Source organism: Hyla sarda, chromosome 4, assembly GCF_029499605.1.
Source record: "Hyla sarda isolate aHylSar1 chromosome 4, aHylSar1.hap1, whole genome shotgun sequence".
NCBI lineage: Eukaryota > Metazoa > Chordata > Amphibia > Anura > Hylidae > Hyla > Hyla sarda.
Window position 1 is genome coordinate 65698992 of NC_079192.1, and position 25694 is coordinate 65724685.

The 25694-nt window shown below is 43.3% G+C and overlaps 1 protein-coding gene across 2 annotated transcripts in view; it reads right to left on the reverse strand.

The window, feature by feature from the left end:
• Positions 1-9545: 9545 nt before the first annotated feature.
• The window catches only part of SLC20A1 (solute carrier family 20 member 1), a 38353-nt gene continuing 22204 nt past the window's right edge, over positions 9546-25694 (reverse strand). For both annotated transcript variants that reach the window (XM_056571260.1, XM_056571261.1), the window contains exons 5-11: positions 24646-24742; positions 17051-17170; positions 15530-15796; positions 12505-13066; positions 12159-12344; positions 10904-10988; positions 9546-10136 (exon numbers count right to left, since the gene is read on the reverse strand). In XM_056571260.1, the coding sequence (XP_056427235.1) occupies positions 9975-10136; positions 10904-10988; positions 12159-12344; positions 12505-13066; positions 15530-15796; positions 17051-17170; positions 24646-24742 (1479 nt within the window). In that variant the 3' untranslated portion in view covers positions 9546-9974. The remainder of the gene's footprint in view (positions 10137-10903; positions 10989-12158; positions 12345-12504; positions 13067-15529; positions 15797-17050; positions 17171-24645; positions 24743-25694) is intronic.

A 25694-nucleotide genomic window follows, 5' to 3' on the forward strand; every position in this document is an offset into this window, starting at 1 on the left:
TAAACAAAATACATGTGATCATAAAAACACTTTTTTTTATCAAATAGGTATAGACCTTGTTTAAAATAAAAATCAAATAAACGAGTTGGATAGTACTTTTAACATCAAATCAAATGAACGAGCCTCTACGTATGTGGAATGATGCACTTGTGTTGGAATGCGGCACCGGTTTATCTGTTGTCGGCTCTAACATCCAGCGGCATCTGTGTGTGGGGATAATATGTCTATATCCAGTTTCTAAAGTGATTTATAATGCACATAGTATACGTTACTTGCCAAAAGGTAGTTTTGGGGAAGGAAGAATAGCGACAGGAGTGGTAAGTTTCCGAATAGAGTGGTAAGTTAAATGCTTAGAGTGTCTGAAACTTACCACTCTATTCGGAAACTTACCACTCCTGGCGCTATTCTTCCTTCCCCTCTCTCCTCCCCAGGATGGTATCACTACCTTCCGGGCACACCCCAGGTTAAACCCTGTTAACACTAATACTAACAGTGTCACCCAGTCACTCATACAAACAAGTAGCACCCAATCATGGCTATATACAAACACATGCCATTGAGATACTTAACTTCAGTCCAAATACCACCACAAAAATATGCGGGACTCAAAAGCTATCCCATTGCAATTAACATGTACTGTCTTGTACTAACGGCAAACCACTATGATGTGATAGAAATCATATAAGTATTCATCCTTCTGCTTTTAAGATACCCATTCTCGTACATGTCGCACCATCGTCTTGCAATTTAGATACACTGTTGGGCCACTCAGATACATGTGCCATTTTTCAAGTTACAATGTAAAATACCCCCAGTGGAGTATAAGAACCCTTACTACCCTTTTTTTTATATATAACTCCCCACAATGGGACATTTCTTTCCCTCCATGCCTCATCGTCTGAGTCCTCCTGTCCCAGAAATCACATTTTCAATTCCCCTTCTTCCAACAGTTGGCAAACTATGCGTATTAACCCTACCCACAGCATCACGCCTGCACATGACGATCCGAAACATCAGCTGCAATATGCGCAGGCGCACTGCCCATACGAACTTTCAGAATCCCATCCTATCCAACTCGTTTATTTGATTTTTATTTTAAACAAGGTCTATACCTATTTGATAAAAAAATGTTTTTATGATCACATGTATTTTGTTTAAAACCAGTGTTTACACGCTCAGAGTGCGTCGGCCACGTCACTTAACAGCGCTGTTCACAGTGGGCGGTCCGGTTCACTCGTGGGCTTTTTAGCTTTAAAAACCACTTGCAGATGAATGTTGTAAGAAGCCTATGTTTTATTGAGAAAGAGGTTGTATCCTCGAAACGCGTCTAAAATCTGGCAATAAAGAAGAATTTATATCCACACTGGATTACTGAACATTATTACGGCATGCCCCAACAGATCCCGGCTTTTTCTCCTGTTTCTACTCGATACATTAAATAATAAACATGTAAATATAATTATACGATGCGACCAAGGGGGAAGCCCTGCAGGAGAGCCCTGTGGAGATGGAGGAGCTCTAGCTGAGGGGACTTAACACAAGGGACAAGACGAGGTCCTGTACCGGGACACCACATAAGTGTTAAGGAAAAAATGCATTCAGATTGTCCTAAAAAAGTAGACAGTATGAAAGGGGATCTCCATGCCATGCTGGGAGTTGTAGTTTTGCAACAGCTTGAGGCAAAACTTTGTATTGCTGTTACTGTTCAATTTGGGGGGTCCACCGCAATCTTTGGCCCGTCACGCCAAAGTTCAGAACATTCATAGAGGGGGCGCGGTGTGACGTCACAACCACGGCTGCCCAAACCAAGCATTCTGAACGTGAATGTTCAGAACGCTGGTGTGCTGACCTTTGTCCAGGGGCGGAGTACCCCTTTATTGGTAGGCATCGTCGTGATTGCTGATGTCCACCATTGGCGATGAGGTCCTGCGCTCGCTACATAGTCGGAATGCCTGTTAGGACGTAAATGTACGTACTGGTGCGTTAAAGGGCAACTCCGGTGCTACTTTCAGTCTGCTGCCTGAAACATCCTCCAGCATGATCTGCTCGTGATTAAGATTGAAACCTTGGAAGATGAGACGTTAGAAGACAAAATATTTGAGGAAGATACGGTTCCGGGTTTTTCCAGTCTCCTAGTGAAAAGAACCGCATGAGTGAACTTTGGCCGAGAAAGAAATAGATGCCTAAAATATGCTAATATATACGTAGATAAAGCTATAAATAACCAATAAAAATGTAACATGCTGATTTTCACGTCATAACTAAACCTCCTCCTTTGTCAAATGTACTTACTGAATTAAACAGAAGCCCTTGGGCAGCTTCTTAGCGAGTATGCCGAGAAGGGAGATATTATAACCAACATCCTGTCTGGTGTAAATCCCTTGCATCGGCCCTCAGCTTATGCAGCAGCGGTCACTCATATTTTCTTGCCTAACCTCGGTCCATCCCTGACCAAAGCACCGCCAGCATTCAAAAGTGACCAAAACATCAGTCAGGAAGCATAGGCACTGAGAAGTGGTCTGTGGTCACCACCTGCAGAACCACTCCTTTATTGGGGGGTGTCTTGCTAATTGCCTATAATTTCCACCTGTTGTCTGTTCCATTCGCACAACAGCATGTGAAGTTGATTGTCAATCAGTGTTACTTCCTGAGTGGACAGTGTGATTTCACAGAAGTGTCATTGACTTGGAGTTACGTTGTGTTGTTTAAGTGTTCCCTTTATTTTTTTGAGAGTGTATATCCACAGAATATGCCATGAATGTCTAATAGATGTGGATCCCACCTCTGGGACTTGAACCTACCTAAGGACTAAGGGCCCTCCAGCCTACTTGTGGCTGGCAGAGGTGGCCCTGCGATCAGCCCAAGCAAAACTGCCATGTGAGGCAATGTTCACATGGTGCAACGACATGCTGGCGCCAGGAGTGCTCGGAAATGCGCCATCTTATAGACGGCAACGCATTTCCTTGCGGAATCTTAAAGTGAAGAGACATCCAAAAAACTGCTTAACCCCATAACGACCACGGACGTAAATGTACGTCCTGGTTTGGCAGGACTTCCCACACCAGGACGTACAATTACGTCCTGTGTATGACCGCGAGCATTGGAACGGTGCTCGCGTCATACACGGCAGGCTCCGTCTGCTAGCAGCAGCCGGGGACCCGCCCATAATGGCAGATATCTGCGATCACACGGATGTCCGCCATTAACCCTTCAGATGCCGTGATCAATACAGATCACTGCATTGTGGCATTGCGGTACTTTGATTGGATGATCGGATCGCCCGCAGTGCTACTGCGGCGATCCGATCATCCAGCATGGCGGCTGGAGGTCCCCTCACCTGGCTCCGGCCGTCTCCCGGGGTCTTCTGCTCTGGTCTGAGATCGAGCAGAGCAGAAGATCACCGATAATACTGAGCAGTACTGTGTCCTATACATAACACTGCACAGTATTCGCAATCAAAGGATTGCTATAGATAGTCGCCTATGGGGACATAGAAAGTGTAAAAAAAAAAAAAAAAAATCCCCTCCCCCAATAAAAATTAACATTTTCCGTTTTTCCCATTTTACCCCCATAAAAAAAATAAACATTTGGTATCGCCGAATGCGTAAATGTTTGTACTATCAAAATATAATGTTAATGATCCCGTACGGTGAATGGCGTAAACTTAAATTTCCAAAAATGCTGCTTTTTTTGTCACATTTTATTCAAAAAAAATGAATAAAAAAATCATCTAAAATGTGGTATCTAAAAAAAATGTGGTATCTAAAAAAAAATGAGCCCTCATACCGCCCTATATACGGAAAAATGAAAAAGTTATAGGTGGTCAAAATAGGGCGATTTTAGATTACAGATTTTGTACAAAAAGTTTTAGATTTTTTTTTAAAGCGGTACAATAATATAAAAGTATCTAGCCATGGGTATCATTTTAATCATATTGACTTACAGAATAAAGAACACGTCATTTTAACTGTAAATTGTGCAGTGTGAAAACGAACCCCTCCAAAATGTACAAAATTTTGGTTTTCATGAAAATTTCCTCCCTAAAATTTTTTTGGGGGTTCACCGTACATTTTATGGTAAAATTAGAAGTTTCATTACAAAGTACGATTGGTCACGCAAAATACAAGCCCTTATATGGGTCTGTATATGGAAATATAAAGGAGTTATGGATTTAAGAAGGCGAGAAGGAAAAAACGAAAACGCAAAAATAAAATTGGCCTGGTCCGTAAGGTGAAAATGGGCTTGGTCCTTAAAGGGTTAAAGTGAAGAGACATCCAAAAGTGAAGAGACTTAAAAAAAACTGCTTAAAGGGGTGCTCTACTGGAAAGTATTATTTTTAAATCAATTGGTGCCAGAGTTAAACAGATTTTAAAATTACTTAGAAAGGAAATTCAAAAAGAAAAAACTTCACGTGGATCTGTCTGACCACAGTGCTCTCTGCCGACACCTCTGTCCATTTTAGGAACTGTCCAGAGTAGGAGCAAATCCCCATAGAAAACCTATGCTGCTCTAGACAGTTCCTGACATGGACAGAGGTGTCAGTAGAGAGCACTGTGGTGAGACAGAAAAGAAATTAAAAAAGAAAAGAACTTCCTATGGATCATACAGCAGCTGATAAGTACTGGAAGGATTAAGATTTTTTTAGTAGGAGTAATGTACAAATCTGTTTAACTTTCTGGCACCAGTTGATTTAAAAAAATATAAATAAAGTAGTTTTCCAGTGGAGTACCCCTTTGTCATTACAGTAGAATCTCCCTCTAGTGGACACTTACAGGGAATAAAAGTGTCCATTATTGAGAGATGTCCCTTATTGGGGGAAAAAGGCTCAAATCTCTCAATGCCTGAATACTCCTGTACTCACTCGAGTGTAATCACCTATAAAACATGATAAAAAGGAATACAGTATTACAGTACAATCTCCCAGTGACATTTAATTACCCCTTATCCCTCCCCCGTATCATTTAATCCCCCTTTATACCATGCCAAATTACCCCCCTCCCTTTATTACCCCCTGTGCCACATAATTTCCTCTTGATCCCTCTGTGCCATTTCATTCCCCCCTTTATTACCTCTATGCAAATTCATCCCCCCCCCCCCCCCCCTTTATGAAGTGGTAAAGGGGGAATGAAATAGCACAGGGGGTGGTAAATCGGGGTTGATAAATAAAATAGCACAGGGGGGTTGGGGAGGGGATAGCATTACTGTTTTACTATGTTTTGTATTTATCAGGGTATACCACGCACTGGCCTATAACACGCAACCTCATTTTTCTAAGGATATTTGGGTAAAAAAAAAAAGATTTTTTTACCCAAATATCCTTGGTAAAATGAGGGTGCGTGTGTGTGCCTGTGTATACCCCGATACACTGTTTCTGACCCCGCAGAAGAGCGGCTTTTGCGGGGTCAGAGACCGCAGTCGCTGCCCTCTTCTCTCCCCCTGCCATTCCTGGGGTCTAGAGTTCTGCTGCTGCCGCTTCTCTCCCCCTGTCTATCCAGAGACCGCCGTCGCTACTGCCCCATTGCCTCCCCCATCCCCGGTTTTAGAATTACCTGTTCCCGGGGTCCACGCTGCTTCTGGCTCCGGAGGCGTCCTGAGCTGTCACTGTGCGCCGGGCCACTGACTGACGTTGCATTGAAGATGTCACAGCGTATTTCGCAGCGGATCTGCCGCTGAAGGACCGCCTATATGCTGCCTATATATGTGCCTGCTCAGGGTGGCAATACGCCGCTACGAGCTGACACACTGTGACGTGTGAGTCGCCATGCACATGCGCAGTATATTCATATTGCGGCAGCTCTCTGCCTAGCTCATCGAGCAGTGGAAGAGGCCGTGATGTGTGCGAGTACACCACACGAGTGGCGACTCACATCGCAGCGTGTCTGCTCGTAGCGGCGTATTGCCGCTCCGATCAGGCACATTTAAGGGCACCATACAGAGGTCCTTCAGTGGCGGATCTGCAGCGTGAAATAAGCTGTAAATCTGCACGTGTGAACGTACCCTAATACAGCTTTTAAGTTTTAGTTAATCTGCCCCACTGACAATTTATTAGTGGCTTCTTCTCTTCCAGTGGGTTTTCCCTGTGAAGAATCTTACATATCACTTACCTGCTCAGACGTAGAAGTTTTTATACTCCACAACTTCCTGTTTTGGTTTCATCATATCTAGTGTTTTTTATTTATTATTATTTTTGCCAATTTAAAACCCCAGTCTAGCTTGTGTGACAATGAATGCATCCCTGGTTTTAGCTGTAGCAGCTTCATTTGTGTCTTCTTCCTAACTGAACTTACAGTACATTGGCTCATAGCGAACCTCACAGCTCGGCTGTTGATTACTTTAGTCTGTATAAATTAGTTCAGATTTCCAAGGGCTCCAGTTGCCTGGAAAAGGTGGATACAGACCTAGGAGACCCAAGACTGTCATCCCGGACTTTTCCAGGCAACCCGACCCCTTGGAAAGCTGAACTCATTTATACAGACTAAAGTAATCAACAGCTGAGCTGTGAGGTTCGCTACGAGCCAATGTACTGTAAGTTCACTCAACTCTAGCATCATGATCTGTAGTTTTTATTGGTCCCACTTTTTTAGTATACTTTATTTTTTTTCACTTTATTTCATTTTTCTTTGTGGCTAAAAAGCAGCAATTTTAGAATTTGTCTTTTTAAAGTTTACACCATTCACCATTTTGGATCATTAAAGGGGTACTCTGGTGGAAGGCAATTTTAAATGAACTGTTGCCAGAAAGTAAAAACAGATTTGTAAATTACTTGTGTTAGAAAAATTCAAAAAAAAAAGAAAAACTTCCTCTGATAAGTACTGGAAGGATTAAGATTTTTTTTTTTTGTCTTACCACAGTGCTCTCTGCTGACAACTCTGTCCATTTCAGGAACTGTCCAGAGCAGGAGAGGTTTGCTATTGGGGATTTGCTCCTGCTCTGGACAGTTCCTGACATGGACAGAGGTGGCAGCAGAGAGCACTGTGGACAAACAGTAAGAAATTCAAAAACCAAAAAAACTTTACCTGTAGTATACAGCAGCTGGTAAGTACTGGAAGGATTAAGATTTTTTTTTTTAATAGAAGTAATTTACAAATCTGTTTAACTTTCTTGCAACAGTTCATTTAAAATAAATAGCTTTCCACTGGGGTACCCCTTTAACATTATATTTACTAGTTTGGATATTTATGCACACGTCAATACCAAATGTGTTTATTTTTTCTTTTTATACTTTTTGCTAAATGGAAGAAAGGAGGGGGGGTGGTGGTTTATTTTTATTGGAGAATACACACACACACACACACACACAGTGACCCCGACATACGATCATTTCGCATGTTGAAGGCAGCATCAACATACGATGCTTTTGTATGTCGGGGCCATCGCATAAACGGCTATCGGGCAGCGCAGACTGCTTCAGCTGCCACCGGATAGCCATTTACGGTGCCCTGTGTGGTCCGCTGACGATCACTTACCTGTCCTCGGGGCTCCGGCGCGTCCTCTTCGGGATCCTCTTCATCACGTCGCTGCTTACGCCGTCCCGTCATCCAATAGGAGAGTCGTGCGTAGCGACGTGATGGCGGTGACGGAGAGCGAGGATGCCGGGGAAGCAGAGGCCTTGCCGGAGCGTCGGGGACACCTCAGGGACGCGGCGACAGTGATGAAAGGCGACATCCCGGGCAGCGGTGACTGTCCGGAGCGGTGCGGACACATGAGTATAACCTCCAATACAGTGGTCTTCAACCTGCGCACCTCCAGATGTTGCAAAACTACAACTCCCAGTATGCCTGGACAGCCGTTGGCTGTCCGGGCATGCTGGGTGTTGTAGTTTTGCAACATCTGGAGATCCGCAGGTTGAAGACCACTGTCCTATACTTTACATTGCACGGATCCCTCAACATGCGATGGTTTCAACAAACGATGGTCCGTTTGGAACGGATTACCATCGTATGTTGAGGGACCACTGTATACTATATACACACACACACACACACACACACACACACACACACACACACACACCCCCCCCCCCCCCCCCCATTGGGGACCATTTATAACAATAATCAAATTGCTATTACTGGTCAGTGCTATGCATATGTATAGCACTGATCAGTAATATCAGCTATCTATTGCTCTGGTCTGCAAGAAGACAGAACGGAGAAGATAGTTGGAGCCAGCCTGGGGGCCGCCGGTGTGGGGAGCTCCAGCTGCCATTTTGACTCATGGGACCCCCACGCGTCTGCAATGGGTACTCTGATGAGTTGCTGATAAAACATGGCCATGTTGACTAGCCAAGTGTCCCCTCTCGACAAGTCATTTGTTAAGTTCTCATTCAGTTGTGTGTACTGCGGCATTACTAAACCATCCCTGCTTCATGTAGTTCACTGTACCTCAGACAAGCTGTGCAGTCAGCAATAATGACAATTGTGCTAGAAGTGGTTGTTGAATTCGTGTGATTTTATTAGACTTCACCAGTAACAAGAGTTGATAATAAACCAGTGAAATGGACACTATATGCAGGATATGATTCCCCATTTACACATCTCTCCTGAGTTACTGGAACTGCACTCACACACCTCGGGTATATTACACCCCATGTCCCAAAGACAGCGCACATCTTTAAAGAACGATATGTTTATATATATAAAAAAAAAATAAAAAAAAAAAGACTGCTAAGTCTAGTCATGGTTTGAAGAGTTAAAGGGGTACTCCACTGAAAAACTTTTTAAATGAACTGGTGGCAGAAAGTTAAACAGATTTGTAAATTACTAAAAAAATATAAAAAAAAATACTTAATCCTTCCAATACTTAGCTGCTAAATGCTCCACAGGAAGTGCTTTTCTTTTTGAATTTCCTTTCTGTCTGACCACAGTGCTCTCTGCTGACACCTCTGTCCATTTTAGGAACTTTTCAGTTTGCTATGGGGATTTACTCCTGCTCTGGACAGTTCCTAAAATGGACAGAGGTGTCAGCAGAGAGCACTGTGGTCAGTAAAAACTTCATGTGGAGCATATTGCAGCTGATAAGTACTGGAAGGATTAAGATTTTTTTTTTATTATTATTATTTTTTTTTAATAGAAGTAATTTACAAATCTATAACTTTCTGCCATCAGTTGATTAAAAAAAAAAGAAAAAAAAGAGAAGTGTTTACCAGTGGAGTACCCCTTTAAATCCTCACCCATTCTACTGCCAGGCCGCTATACATTAATTTGCAAGCCTTAAAATGCAGTAACTGAAAAAGATAAAAAAAAAATAAAAATAAAAGTCCTCCTGTTTGATATAAACAAGATGCACAGACATTTACAGTGGAAAAAGAATAAGCGGACATACAAGCGGGTCTATATACAGAGAACATTAATACTAGAGATGAGCGAACTTACAGTACATTCGATTCGTCACGAACTTCTCGGCTCGGCAGTTGATGACTTTTCCTGCATAAATTAGTTCAGCTTTCCGGTGCTCCGGTGGGTTGGAAGAGGTGGACAGTCCTAGGAGACTCTTTCCTAGGACTGTATCTCCCTTTTCCAGCCCACTGGAGCACCGGAAAGCTGAACTAATTTATGCAGGAAAAGTCAGCAACCGCCAAGCCGAGAAGTTCGTGACGAATCGAATTTACTGTAAGTTCGCTCATCTCTAATTAATACTGAGGAATGATCGGCATGTGTATACAGGTAGATTGGGTTGATTTGTAATAATCTAGTGCATTTAAAGCAGTTTACAGCACAAGGGGAGGAGGGGGGGAGAATCCTGTTTAAATCCACGTTCTACACCTCATAAAAAAGGTATTTGTACCCATCCCTGACAAGAGTGGACACATTGCATATTCCAGGTCAGGTAACTCAAGCCCCTCATGCAGGGACAGGGAGGGAGCAGAGGACCGGCTCTTGCATCCGGTTGTTAGTAGCATTTGCACTGATGAGATGTGCGCAGTGGATCTGTGGTCCTGAGTGGAGATTTTGGATAGCAGGCGATTTAGCACCAAATCAGACTTTAAGGATTGCGTATTTGAAGATTGCCATGATACCAGCGCTGATGAGGCCTGAAATCGGCACGGTGACAAACCAGGCCAGGAAAATATTTCTGAAGAGACGCCAGTCCACAGCCTTTTTGGATCTAAGCCATCCGACAGACACGACAGAACCAACCTGTGGGGAGAAGAGGAGGTCAGTCATTTACAGGGCTTAAAGTTTTTTTTCCCCCCTGGATAACCCCTTTATGTATCAACTAGCTCCAGAAAGTTAAACAGATTTGTAAATTACTTCTATAAAAAAAAAAAAAAATCTTAACTTCAGCAGCTCATAAGTACTGAAAGGATTGAGTTCTTTCCAGTAAGTGCTCTCTGATGACATCACCCGTCTCGGGAACTGTCCAGAGTAGAAGCAAATCCCATAGCAAACCTCTTCTACTTGTCTCAGGAACTGCACAGAGAGCACTGTTGCCAGACAGAAAAGAACAACTCAACTTCAGCAGCTGATAATTATTGGAAGGATTAAGATTTTTTTTTAATAGAAGTAGTAATATACAAATCTGTTTAACTTTCTGGAGCCAGTTGATATTTAAAAAAAAATAAAAAAAAAAAAAAGTTTTTTCCTGGAATAACCCTTTAAAAGTAAAAGGTCTCTGAAGCAGAAGGAAGAAGATGACGGGACCAGGGCTAAACTAGACTGTTCCCCAACCTGTGCCTCTCCATCTGTGTCAAAATTACAACTCCCATCAAGTCTGATTGGAGTTGTAGTTTTGCAGGAGAGCCGCAGGTTAGAGAACAGCTCTACAGAAAGCCACCGGACAGTGTTTTCCAACCAGGGTGCCTCCAGCTGTTGCAAAACTACAACTGTCCGGGCATGCTGGGAGTTGTAGTTTTGCAACAGCTGGAGGCACCCTGGTATAGGGAATTACCTACAACCATTCTTACCTTACAATGTGTTGTACTGATGGGCAGACCAACATTTGAAGCAATTACGACCGTCAGGGCAGAAGCCAACTCAATGCTGAAACCACTGAAATATAAAAACATACACATTGTTTACTCACAAATCAAAGATGGGAAACAATTCTACATTAGTGATGAGCGGCACATATGCCATATTCGAATCCGCAATATTTTGCTAATATATGGACGAATATTGGCATAAAAGTGAGCAGCCGTTGGCTGTCCGGGCATGCTGGGAGTTTTAGTTTTGCAACATCTGGAGGTCTGCAGGTTGGAGACCACTGATCTAGATACTACACTCACTATGGGTAATTGCTAGATTGTTTGCACAGTGGTCATTGTTATTGGAACAGGTATATAGTGGTATCATTGTTGTGGTCACATTGGACACGTGTACATATTTGTGGATATATTTATATTATTACTTAATATTTTCGCACTGAACACTATACAGTAACCCCCCCCCCCCATGTGATGGCCCCGACATATGATAAAATCGACATATGATGGCAACTGCTATCCGACAGCGCAAAATGCTTAAGCTGCTGTCTGATAGCAGTTTAAGCATCCCGGACAGGTTCACTTACCTATCCCCGCTGCTCCGGTGTCTTCTTCGAGATCCTCCGGCGTTTTCTGCATCTTCTCTGGGGTCCGGGCCTCGCTTTCCAGCGTCGTTATTACGTCACAACGCACGCCGTGCAGGCGCAGCAGCATAATAACGTCACCAGAAAGCAAGGCCCGGACACCGGAGAAGATGTGGAAGCAGCTGGAGGATCGCGAAGAAGACACCGGAGCAGCATCGGGAGCGGTGAGGACGCGGTCCGGAGCGGCGGGGACAGGTGAGTATAACTTCCTATACTTTACATTGCACGAATCCCTCAACATACGATGGATTCGACAAACGATGGGTCGTTTGGAACGAATTACCATCGTATGTTGAGGGACCACTGTATATGTTTTGGGGCTATCACGGGCCACTGACATCTATTCGGGTACTATAGCTTCTGCCGTTTCCTCATTCATATGGGACTATCTTCCTCTCTGTATGCTATTGAGCATGAGTTAGGGGGTTGAGGTAGGATTACATTCCTATGCTCTGTATACATATGGTTGCCAGCTTTTCTTCTAGTAGTTTGGACTACCACTTCTTTGACCCGTCTACCTGTCCTTGACGCGGTGGGTCACACTGGGAGAGCTAACTATCCTCTCTTTCTGCTAAACACTAAGTATAGATTACCTTGAGGGGGTGATCGGGGTGAGATCCTTGCCCATCGTCTGGATAACTCTTCGTCCCCAGACCCAGAGACCAGTGCAGATACCAATTCCTCCGAACAATAGCAGCCAGATAGGGGTGGCAGCCTTGGTGGTTACATCCCCAGTCTCATAAACCAGCCAGAGGGCAACCAAAGGACCAATAGCATTGCTGCAGATGACAAAATAGTTACATATGAGTAGGGAACATTTTTCAACTAGAAATAAGTAATGCAAAACCTGTATAACTATTTACAGCATTTAACCTAAAATGCCAAAGCACACTTTTTTGGCATAAAAAATAAATAAATAAAATAAATATCTAAACTGACCTGACATCATTTCCACCATGTGCAAAAGAGCCAAAGCAGGCAGTAAGGATCTGCAAGAACTGGAACAGATGAGACACCTCCGGCTTGTCCTGGTCATGCCATTCTTCTAGGGAGGAGTTGCTGCTTTTCCTTTCGGCTGCCTCCTCCGCATTACCTTCTTCCTGTTCTTCTGTGCCGACATCTGTGTTGGTGTCTGCCACGGCGTTACAATAGCTGGTGTAGCTGTCCATCCGTGTTCGCTTTTTCCCGTCTGCGCCATGCCAGGTTAGTTTCTCAGCCTCCTCCGGACGAGCCTCAGCCTCCTTGTTCCTGAAGGAATCCAAGGGCATCCCACAGATCGCCATGGTGTACGAGGTGTAGCTGTTGTTGCGGCGGAGCGGCTTCTCACCAGAATCTCCCATGCAGTCTCCCACTTTGGCCAAATGCAGTTTGTGCAGCAGATCTTTGTACAGGCCGGAATCCTTGTGTACGGTGTGATAGTGATACTGGCCGCTTGAACTCATCTGGTTGCTGACCGTTTGGTTGAATTGTACGTGATTTCCATTTGGCAACTGCACAGCCCCTGAGAAGAAAAATAAATAGAAAATTAAGATTTTTTTTTCCAGCCAAAAATACATCCGTCAGTGTCAGGACATGCTGGAAGATGTAGTTTTGCAATGGTTGGAGTGTAACAGGTTGGGGATGACTATAGTAATGACTGCCAGTTGAAATTCAAACTTTGGCCAGCAGGTGGCACCAGAGGGCAACTTTTTTTCCTCATCATCCTCACAGTTTACAAAAGACAGACAGAATATTTATCGCCTCTATACATAAACAGCTTTTATAGTTATCTTGTCTGGATGTTTAGTATTGAGAACAGTCATCATTCCTCACGTAGAAAGCATTCTTATTGAAAGAGTAAACAACCTGTCAAGTGACTTTAACTGCATGGAGTAAGTGAAAGGTGAACAAGTCACATGACGATGAATCCTTTCTAGAGCACGTTCACGTTAAAAGTAGGTTATGTTCACACTGTAGAATTCCGCGTAGTGAACGTTACCATCAGTGTGAATGGGTCTTCCATGAGTGGTGGTGGACAATTCCGCCGCTAAAGTTGTTCTGCACAAAGGAGGAACATGTTCATTCTTTGCGCGGAAGTCCGTGAGCACCGCATAGCTGTCAATGGTGACTGCGCAGTGCCACACGGTCCTAACGCCAAGGCATTTTCAGTTGTGGCCGCCACCAGATAGAATCTCCGGAGATTCTGCAGTGTGAATGTGAAGGGGGAAAAAAAGTGCATGTTTTCCCAACCCATCAATGTGTAGGGACAGTTGGGGCTACGTGGATTGCAGGGGAAAATCAGAGACGACCCCCCCACCCCACCCAAAGACACCTTGATCTTTTCAGATTTGAAAAAAATATAAAAATGTTTACCACATATCTACAGAATAGGGTAGCGTTTCCCCAACCAGAGCGCCTCCAGCTGTTGCAAAACTACAACTCCCAGCATGCCCAGACAGCCTTTGGCTGTCTGGGCATGCTGGGAGTTATAGTTTTGAAACAGCTGGAGGCGCCCTGGTTGGGGAAACACTGGGATAGGGGATAAGTAATTGATCAGTGGGGGCCCCAACTGCTGGGACACCACCGATCACTAGTATGGAAGATACCCGACTAAATCTATTTGGCAAAGTCTGTCCTGGTGCAGAGTGACAAAAGCTGCAAATAAACCCTTGAAACTGTGGGAGGATCTTAGAAACAATGGCTGGGTGAATCAAGTTCATGTGAAATGCAGATAAAAAGTTTGTCCAACCCAATGTTTCCCCAAGCAAAGGTGCCTCCAGCTGTTGCAAAATTACAACTCCCAGCCATTGGCTGTCTGGGCATGCTGGGAACTGTAGTTTTGCAATAGCTAAAGGCAACCTGGTTGAAGAAAAAAAAAAAGAAAAAAATAAGCTGTTTGAAATTGTAGCAAGAAAAAGCAGTGAATGTAATGCACTATACGAACAACTGCATTTGCAGCAATGCCATTAGGGCATAGTGTCAGACGTGCTGCCCGCGGGACCCATGCGGCCCACAATGAATATCTTTGCAGCCCAGACATACCTGTGTCCCAAAGGATGATTTCAGGACACAGGGATGCCCCCGTCAACTCTAAGCGGCCCCGTGATGTTTAAAAACACAGGGGCTGCTAGGGAGATAGCGCACGCTGGGACATCACTGACATCCCATGCGTACGTCCATAGCAACAGAGGGGCGGAATATGGTGGTGGAATAAGCGTGCTGGCCAGCATGTGACAAGCGTGGGCACGTCAGCATCGGTGCTCAGACCACCAGTCCCGGGACCTACTGCTATGGCCAGACCGGAGGAGTGGAGGTCAGAGCACTGAAGTGGGGCAGTACACAGGCATACAGCCTCCAGCCATACACTGTATATGTCTGTTGGGGAACTATACTGCCAACCTAACATGGGGGCACTATACTGCCAACCTAACATGGGGGCCTCGTATTGACGTTCGCTCACGTCACGCTCCCAGAATTCAAGGGCCGGCGTTACTATGTCCTTTTTTGGATGCGGCCCACAAACTTAAACCTTGTTTTTTGGCCCATGTTAGCCTTTGAATTTGACATGCTGGGAGTTGTAGTTTTGCAACGGTTCGAGGCACCCTGGTTGGAAACACTAATCTAACCATTTAAGGTGGTAAAAGGAAAAAATTCTTGTGTGTACGGTTCCGTTTCCCCACAGTAAATAAGGGCCCCATAGTGTACGCGGTTAAACCACTATTATTCTACCCAAGCTGCACTGTTCAACCAAAATAATAAAAGCTGAACAGTGATTGGTTGTTCTCAGCAAAAGCAGACCGGTTTAGTTTCAGGCAGATTAAGAAGAAAGGAGGGGGAGGAATATATAAAATAAATCTGTGCCAGTGTTAGGGACATCTAGGTAAAAATACAAAGCCATAGATTTTTAGGACCAAAAATATTCTGCACAGGTCTAGATTCCAGTAACGTTCGAGTCCTTAAGAGTTGAACCTGCTACTTCACTAACCATTTGCTGTCTGGTCAATGTTGGTCTCCATGCTCTGACTCTTCTCTCTTTCTGGGACATCATCATCCCCCATCCTGAAGCTCACTGTCCGCTCCTCGGCAGCTCGTGGTGGCACAGATACCATGTCCAAGATGGGAACCTTGGTTTCTGCAGGAACAACGCACTCAATGGGCATCTTCACGTCTGGTTCTGGCTTCAGGATATGGCATTGGTCTATGTTCTTCTTGTCCATCAAAGGAGATTCTGACGGACTGGATTTTAGTTCACCTGAAGAGACAAGAACATGCATTGTTAGAGCAGCAGGGTGAACTATGAAGAATATGGGATGAGACGTTGTTGTAGCCATCTTTGTTTTGGTGGTTACAGCGTTCTTTTCAAATTGGCACTAGGGGGAAATGTATCAGAACCTGTGCAGAGGAAAAGTTGACCAGTTGCCCATAGCAACCAGATTGCTGCTTTTATTTTCCAGAAACCTTCTTGAAATGAAAGCAGAATTGGTTGCTATGGGCAACAGGTCAACTTTTCCTCTGCACAGGGTTTAAAAAAAAATCTCCCTGTATGCGTTCTGCTTGTAAGACTGCAGATCTTGGGAGTTGTATGGCTCACAATGTACACAATACTTGTTCTGACTGCACTGTTTGCATGTACATACACTCCATATTTACAAACAGCTGATGTGGCTCCTGTCTGATACAGTTTCATTAAAGCAAGTGTAATATAATGTCACAAACAACCTGAGACAAGAGTGCTGTGGTTTCTTGAAGAAAGCAGCTAGGGTTTTTTCTAAACCTGGATAACCCTTTAAGGAGATCTGCAGCCCTAGACACTTAGATCCCAGCTCTACCGCTGCTGTCCTGTGCAGGAGGAGTGTTGGCTGCAGCATGACGCCACAGCTGACACTCCCCCTCCATGTATCTCAATGGGAGAGGTGGCGATGTAGCGTTCATACTTGCCCCCTTCATATAGCTCTGTGGGAGAGGTGGGGGTGTCTACCTCAGTGAGGGCGTGTGCATTAGTCGCAGTAATGCCGGGTCCCCAGCGGTCAGACCCCCCCCCCCCCCCACGATCAGACACTTTTACTTCCATGTAGGTCTTTTAGTCAGACTTGGGTTAAATTCACAGGGCCAAAGAGGTGCAGAATGTCCGCCTAGAAAATACGGACAGACATGCCGCACATTTGCTTGCTTCGGCCAAACTAGGACCGCTCAGAAATGCATTGTTTTCATAGACTGTAATGCATTTATAGGCGGAATCCATAAACAATGAACCGGTTCAATGTTTCTGCGGAAGAAAGAATCTGGAAATTCCACCATAAGCCCAGTGCAGCATAATCCCACTGAAATCAATGGAACTCTGCTGCAGCAGAATTTCAGAGCAGAATATTTCTGCGGAATTCCATTGTGTGAACATAGCGTTTTGATGACATACTAATGCTGCAACTTCTAAATCAGAATACACCAAGACATCTACAACTAGAAAACAGGTTATTAGAAAGTAGTAAAAAGGTCAGGCGGCACTTACGTTCTATCTTCTTCTTCATCCTGGGACAGATAAAGAACCACACCACCAGGGCACAAATCACAGAACAACCCACGGACAGCACGATGATGCCCCACAGGGGAATCTTATCAAATCCAAGCACTAGAAAATAGAAAGAAGACACGCATGAAAAGAGATCCATTTCAGTACTGCTTTGCCATATGAATAAGGAGTCCACAGCCCTGGAATACAACACTTATTGCCAAGAACCCATAACAGGTCCCGATGAAGTGATTGAGGCAGATCTCATGTGTGTACTCCATGGTGTAAATAACATTCTGCCGGGGTCTATACATGAAGGATATTACTAGTTTGCAGGTGAAGTGGTAGAATGCAGGAAGTCAAAAGTAATTGTGTGTGCGAGTATATATTTTAAGATGTTTGTTGCAGATGTTATCGTTTGTGTATTTTTATACAAAAGATATAAAGTACTTTACATTCACAACAATAAGCACTGGCAGATCTAGTGCTTACAAGGCCATAGCAATTGTAGCTGTACATCTTGCTGCAGATTCAGTGATATTACAGCAAAATCTGCATGTTTTAAATCCGTGTTTTCCAAACTGTCTCCAGCATGCTGGGAGTTGTAGCTGTGCAGCACACTGTTTGGAAAACATTTTAAAGGGGTACTCTGGTGGAAAACCAACTTTCTGGCACCAGTTTAAAAAAAAAAAAAAATAAAATAAATAAATAAAAAAACAGAATTGTAAATTCTATTTCAAATTCTTAATCCTTCCAGTACTTAGCTGCTGTATGCTGCAGAGGAAGTTCTCTAATTTATTTTCTGTCTGATCACAGTGCTCTCTGCTGACACCTCTGTCCATGTCAGGAACTGTCCAAAGCAGGAGCAAATACCCATAGCAAACCTGTCCTGCTCTGGACAGTTCCTAACACGGACAGAGGTGGCAGCAGAGAGCACTGGGGTCATACAAATTCAAAAAGAAAAGAACTTCCTTTGGAGCATACAGCAGCTGGGAAGTACTGGAAGGATTCAGATTTTTAAAGAGATGTAATTTACAAATCTGTATTTAAAGGGGTACTCCACCGGAGTACCCCTTTAAATACAGTTTGCACAGACAAGCCAATTCAAGCTTCACATTGAAATCCAGAATAAGCATGATACGGATTTTACATTATTTTTTTTGGATGGTCCTATTGTATTGTATGAGGACTGGATGGTCCTTTTGTATTGTATGAGGACTGGATGGTCCTATTGTATTGTATGAGGAATGCGCAAGCTTATGACACTTGTTTACAGGATCATCAATTGTGTGTCAGATAAAAGATCCAAAAGTGCCAAGTTATGCAAGATCTCTGCTGCGCACACACACACACACACGAATAGGATCACGTGAACAGTGGGCGGTTTAGCGAATGTCATCCCAAGTGCAGCATGAAAGGTGCCAGATAACAAAAGGACCACGTGATGTATTATCAACGCCTGACTGAAAAGGCGAGAAGCAGTCTACACGTGGCAAAGTCATAAACAATCTGACATTTAAAGGGGTACTCCGGTGGAACACTTTAAATCAACTGGTGCCGGAAAGTTAAAACAGATTTGTAAATTACTTCTACACTGCTCAAAAAAATAAAGGGGGAGATTTATCAAAACCTGTCCAGAGAAAAAGTTGCCCAGTTACCCATAACAACCAATCAGATCTCTTCTATCATTTTTAACAAGGCCTCTGCAAAAAGAAAGAATCGATCTGATTGGTTGCTATGGGCAACTGGGCAACTTTTCCTCTGGACAGGTTTTGATAAATCTCCCCCAAAGGGAACACTTAAACCACACAATGTAACTCCAAGTCAATGACACTTCTGTGAAATCACACTGTCCACTCAGGAAGCAACACTGATTGACAGTCAATTTTACATGATGTTGTGCAAATGGAACAGACAACAGGTGGAAATGATAGGCAATTAACAAGACACCCCCAATAAAGGAGTGGTCCTGAAGGTGGTGACCACAGACCACTTCTCAGTTCCTATGCTTCCTGGCTAATGTTTTGGTCACTTTTGAATGCTGGCAGTGCTTTCACTTTAGTGGTAGCATGAGACGGAGTCTACAACCCACACAAGTGGCTCAGGTAGTGCAGCTCATCCAGGATGGCACATCAATACGAGCTGTGGCAAGAAGGTTTGCTGTGTCTGTCAGTGTCCAGAGCATGAGGAGACAGGCCAGTACATCAGGAGATGTGGAGGAGGCCATAGGAGGGCAACAACCCAGCAGCAGGACCGCTACCTACTCCTTTGTGCAAGGAGGAGCAGGAGGAGCACTGCCAGAGCCCTGCAAAATGACCTCCAGCAGGCCACAAATGTGCATGTGTCCACTCAAATGGTCAGAAACAGACTCCATGAGGGTGGTATGAGGGCCCGACGTCCACAGGTGGGGGTTGTGCTTTAGTCCAGGTCTGGGAGGACATCCCTCAGGAGACCATCCGCCACCTCATCAGGAGCATGCCCAGGAGTTGTAGGGAGGTCATACGGGCACGTGGAGGCCACACACACTACTGAGCCTCATTGTGACTTGTTTTAAGGACATTACATAAAGTTGGATCAGCCTGTAGTGGGGTTTTCCACTGTGATTTTGAGTGTGACTCCATATCCAGACCTCCATGGGTTGATACATTTGATTTCCATTGATAATTTTTGTGTGATTTTGTTATCAGCACATTCTACTATGTAAAGAGGAAAGTATTTTATACGATTAGTTCATTCATTCAGATCTAGGATGTGTTATCTTAGTGTTCCCTTTATTTTACTGAGCAGCATATTTAAAAATCTGAAATCCTTCCAGTACTTAGCTTCTGTAGACTACCGAAGTTCTTTTCTTTTTGAATTCCTTTTCAGTCTGACCACAGTGCTCTCTGCTGACACCTCTGTCCATGTCAGGAACTTTCCAGAGCTGGATAGGTTTGCTATGGGGATTTGCTCCTACCATGGACAGTTCCTGACATGGACAGGTGTCAGCAAAGAGCACTGTGGTCAGACAGAAAAAAAAAAAAAAAACATACTTCCTGTGGAGCATACGGCAGCTGAAAAGTACAGGAAGGATTAAGATTTTTTTTAAATAGAATAATTTACAAAATCTGTAACTTTCTGGCACCAGTTCATAAAAAATAAAATAAATAAATAAATAATAATAAAGTTTCCCCCCAGAGTACCCGTCACATTTTTGTTACAGGTAACTGCAGCAGACATCATTTGGGTTACCAATTATACTAAGGCTCCGGACCACCATGGCAACCTAAATTTGTATTGCACCAATTCATCTAAAATTAAGAAGCAAAGCACGTTTGCAAAGTCACCATCATAGATTTGAAGTTGTCTACAGCAACTATAAACATACATGATAACAAGAGTCCCTGTGTAATCCGAGCGTGCATACTACTGCAGTCCCCTGCGTCCTGCTGTTGTATGTTAGGAAGTAGTTATGAATGCATAGAAGGTGGCGTGACTAAGATTAGTTCACCTGTTACCATGGGACTGTAGACACAAAACAGCAAGACGCTGGAGATGAAAGCTTGTTGCTTCAGCGAGTTATAAATAAAAAATTTAAGTTGCTTTGTCAGTGGTTGTGATGTTGGATATTTACTTTAGGGCCATGTGCACATGTCCGGAATTTCCATAAAGAATACATTTTGGAGTGGGGAGTATCCAATCGGACACTTAGTACCCTATTTAACATATAGGCCTATTAACCAGGTTTAGCCTATAGTGCACTGTTTTTCCAAACAGAGTGTCACCAGCTGTTGCAGAACTACAACTCCCAGCATGCCCGGACAGCCATTGGCTGTCCGGGCATGCTGGGAGTTGCAGTTCTGCAACAGCTAGAGGCACACTGTAATTGCAGGCAGGTGGGACGACCCATAACATTTATAATCATAGGCTCTACTGATAAAGTCTGACAGACATCAATAACCGAGTGCAGATCTCATGGATCAACGCACTTCGTCGATCTGTATTAGCAATAGAATGATTGCTTATGCAAGTCCCTTAGGGAGACTGATTTATAACTTTTTTTATTTTTACTTACATTTTTTTAATTTTTTTAAATGCAATGAGAAAAAAAAAATTATAATATTTATATATATATATATATATATATATATATATATATATATATATATATATATATATATATATATATATATATATATATATATATATATATATATATATATATATATATATATATATATATATATATATATATATATATATATATATATATATATAACAGCTAGATGATGAAAATAGTTAGTTGCAGCCCTATTGTGCTACTGAATGTATTAAGCCGGCCACACAGGCATATACACCAGTCCTGCTAGTAAGGTCAAGTTGATAGACCTCTCAGATTTATAGTGATCCTATTAGCTGGACCCTATGAGGGAGCTCGAACATGTGTTTACTGCCACGCTTCACCTGTACTTACCGCTAAACTATGACATTTTATGAGACAGTGCACAGGTATTGCTGCTCAGTCATTTATGTATGAGCACCAACAGGCCAAAATAGTACATTTCCATAATAACCCATACTGAGTAACCAGAAGCCACTTTCCCACCTGCACACATAAAGGGGTACTCCGGTGGAATTTTAATTTTATTTTTTAAATCAACTGGTGCCATAAAGTTAAACAGATTAGTAAATTACTACTATAAAAATGTTTTAATCCATCCAGTACTTATTAGCTGCTGAATACTGCAGAGGAAATTATTTTTTTCTTTTTTGGAACACAGAGCTCTCTGCTGACATCTCTGGCCATTTTAGGAACTGTCCAGAGCAGTATGTTTTTGCTATGAGGATTTTCTCCTACTCTGCTGACATCTCTGTCCATTTTAAAGAACTGTCCAGAGTAGGAGAAAATCCCTATAGCAAACATATGCTGCTCTGGACAGTTCCTAAAATGGACAGAGATGTCAGCAGAGAGCACCGTGTTCATGATGTCAGCAGAGAGCCCTGTGTTCCAAAAAGAAAAGAATTTCCTCTGTAGCATACAGCAGCTGATAAGTACTGGAAGGAATAAGATTTTTTTAATAGAAGTAATTTACTAATCTGTAACTTTCTGGCACCAGTTGATTTAACAAAAAAAAAAAAAAAAAAATTCCACTGGAGTACCCCTTTAATCTCTTATTCTGCCAACACAAGAGTTGAAGGGGGAGATTTATCAAAACCTGTCCAGAGGAAAAGTTGCCAAGTTGCCCATAGCAACCAATCAGCTTACTTTCATTTTTAACAAGGTCTCTGCAAAATGAAAGCAGCAGACTGGTTGCTATGGGCAACTAACTTTTCCTCAGGGGGGAGATTTATCAAAACCTGTCCAAAGTGTTTTTGTTCTCTATCGCACAATGGAAATTTGGCACAGATTCCAAGTGTAAAGAAGTCCTCGTGCCACCATTAGCTTTTTTTTATAGAAATGACCACATGTCCTCTTTAGGGAACCTGCCAGAAATTAGTCACAAAACTGATGTCCCCCTGACAACGTGGCATGACAAGATATGTGCAAAGTCCTCTAAAGGGTTTCCAAATCTAAGGCAAATAAAAGATTAAATCATTGAGTCACACAAAGTTCTGTGACTTTTTAATCTGCTTAATCTTCCCACCATTTTTCATGTGGGTTTGCAATGTGTGAAAAGAAATAAACAATCTTGTTTACATGCAATGGCAAAAAGCCAAAGCTTGTATAGAGGTCAGTCCTGGTCACAACTATACGCAGACTTAGGCGTGATCTTTTATACCATTTTTCCCAACCAGCGTGCCCCCAGCTCTGACAAAACTACAACTCCCAGCATGCTTGGACAGCCTTCGGCTGGGAGTTGTAGTCTTTCCAAAGCTGGAGGCACCCTGGTTGGGAAACACTGATGCACAACTTGGACTGTGAGGGAGATTAAAGCAAAACTTTAATATAGAATCTAGTTTCTATAGGAAACTGTTCAATTCATAAATTTTTTTTTTTTTTTTTTTTTTGAACAGTCTGGAATCTTATTGGTTGCTGGTGTAATCACTAGGGGTGGGAATAGTCAAGAATTTGGTGATACGAGCCGATACATCGCGATATATATCCAGATTCTGTCTCAAAAACTATATATTTGATTTTTACGCACGCAGTGATACCAAATATGTTTATTTTTATTATGTTTACATGTTTTATATAGGAATAGGGGGTGATTTGAACTTTTCATATGGAAGGGGTTAATGTGTGTCTTTTACACTTATTAAAACTTTTATTTATTTTTTATACACTTTATTAGACCTTTAGGAGGAATCATTAGATTCTTCAGAAAGATGAATAGAGATCTGCGATCCATTGATAGAGCCTGGCTAGACTAGGTTCTATCAATGACAGAGCCACGGGGCAGCAGGAAGCAGAGGTAAGCCCTCCGGCTACCTCCACAGTGGATCGCCAGCCCGCAATTGCGCTGTGGCAGTGGGTCCCACCAGGGAGCAGTCACAGGTCCCTTTAGATGCCGCCGTCAGCGGCGATCTAAAGTGTTAATAGCCAGCTGCGGCAACTGCCGCATGCTGGCTATTAGCGGCGGCCCCCGGCTACTGAAATCAGCCGGGTGCCGCAGAGTACGGAGCGGGCACAAGTCGGGAGCCTGCTCTATACACCCAGAGCACCACCACGCTTGTCAGGTCCGGCCACGCTTGCACGAGCCAGAAAAATTCACCTGTCCAGCGCCCGGAACTGCATGTCCTGGGCGTCGGCAGATACAAATTCCACAAAACGAGAAGGATCTATTCAAAAATATTTTGAATCTATATACAGTATCGCCAAATGAAAAAAATCGCGATAATAGAGTGAACCGATTTTTCCTTACACCCCTAGTAATCACTGATCGATTACATGTTTTTCCTCTGACTAGTGAAGAGAGATGACCTGCTAGCACATGTACCCAAGCTTTTCACTTCTAGATAGAAACAAGACTGTTTCCATTCAATCACAGCAAGCAGCTGTCTTGAAAACTGCAACAGACAGACAGTATGAAGTTGCAAGACTTCTGTATTCAGTGATTAACCACTAGGTGACTATTCTGGATGAATGGCCCCGTGCTACAGCACAAGTTGGCATCCCAAGAACGGGATGCTGATGGTTACCCTTGACTGAGAGTCAAAATTCAGTATGGACCTGTCCTAACACAGTTATTCCTTCCAGTGAAGTGGTCATCTTTCTACTACATCAGGAACGTGTCCTGTAAGTTACACCAGACAGTGGTGGTAAAATAAAATAAATATGGGTTAGGGAGGTTGTAAAAAAAATAAAATAAAAATAAAAAATTAAATTAAACTCTTCTGCAGGATCTTCATAGTCATCACCACTGCTGAAGGGGAGGTGGAGGGAATAAATGTACAGAAGGAGCTGGGAGGAAATGGCTGGAGTAAGCCAGCCAAGCTGGTTAACTAGTTAGGTTAGAAATGTCAGCATACACTAGCCTGCAGCCTTCTGTAATGGGCTCAGGCAGACGTCTAGAAGATTTCAGCCCTGCAAAAGTAAAAGTAGTAAATTGTGGATTTAATAAAGGGCTCGAGAACACAAGGAGGCAAAGACCTAGTGCTTTGTAAATTTTACTTACATGGTGCACCACTGTACATGATGGAGAAGAGGTTTATGCCGATCGTACAGGCGTAGAACACGGGAAGGGCACGCAGTCCATTAGGTACAGGGTCAGCCTGCAATAAAAGAAAGATGTCACCATGGGAAACTGAACAAGAGGACTTCTAGTGGTAGTTCTGTAACGTCAATAGTGAAAGAACTAGTCAAGGCTAGTGTAAAAACAGAAGGCAGATTATTAATGTTAGTGCTGGGTGTCTGCTTGCCTTAAAAGGGGTACTCCACTAGAGAGGAGAAAAAAAAAAAAAAAAAAAATCAAGATTAAAAAAAAAATGTAATCCTTCCAGTATTTAGCTGCTGTATACTACAGGGGAAGTTTATTTTATTTACTTTCTGTCTGACCACAGTGCTCTCTGCTGACACCTCTGTCCATGTCAGGAACTGTCCATAGCAAAAAGAAGTTTGCTATGGATTTTTGCTACTGCTCTGGACAGTTCCTGACATGGACAGATGTGTCAGCAGAGAGCACTGTGGTCAGGCAGAAAGGAAACTCAAAGAGATGATGACTTCCTTTGGGAGCATCCAGCAGCTGATCAGGACTAAGATGTTTTAAAGGAGTACTCCGCCGGGCACTTTTTTCATTTTATCCCGTCCGGGCTGCAAAATAAAAGAAAACACACTTTCTCTTACCTGCCAACGAGCCCCCGGAGCTCCGGTACAGGCATTTGGTCCCCGGGCTGTATTCTTCTTACTTTCTATTAGCCCGGCACGTCACACGGAGCTTTAGCCTATCACCGGCCGAGGCGGGTCATTGCTGCGGTCGGTGATAGGCTGAAGCTCCGTGTGACGTGCCGGGCTAATAGAAAGTAAGAAGAATACAGCCCGGGGACCGAACGCCTGTACCGGAGCTCCGGGGGCTCGTTGGCAGGTAAGAGAAAGTGTGTTTTCTTTTATTTTGCAGCCCGGACGGGATAAAATGAAAAAAGTGCACGCCGGACTACTCCTTTAATAGAAGTAATTTACAAATCTGTTTAACTTTCTGGCACCAGTTGATTTAAAAAGAAATTTTTA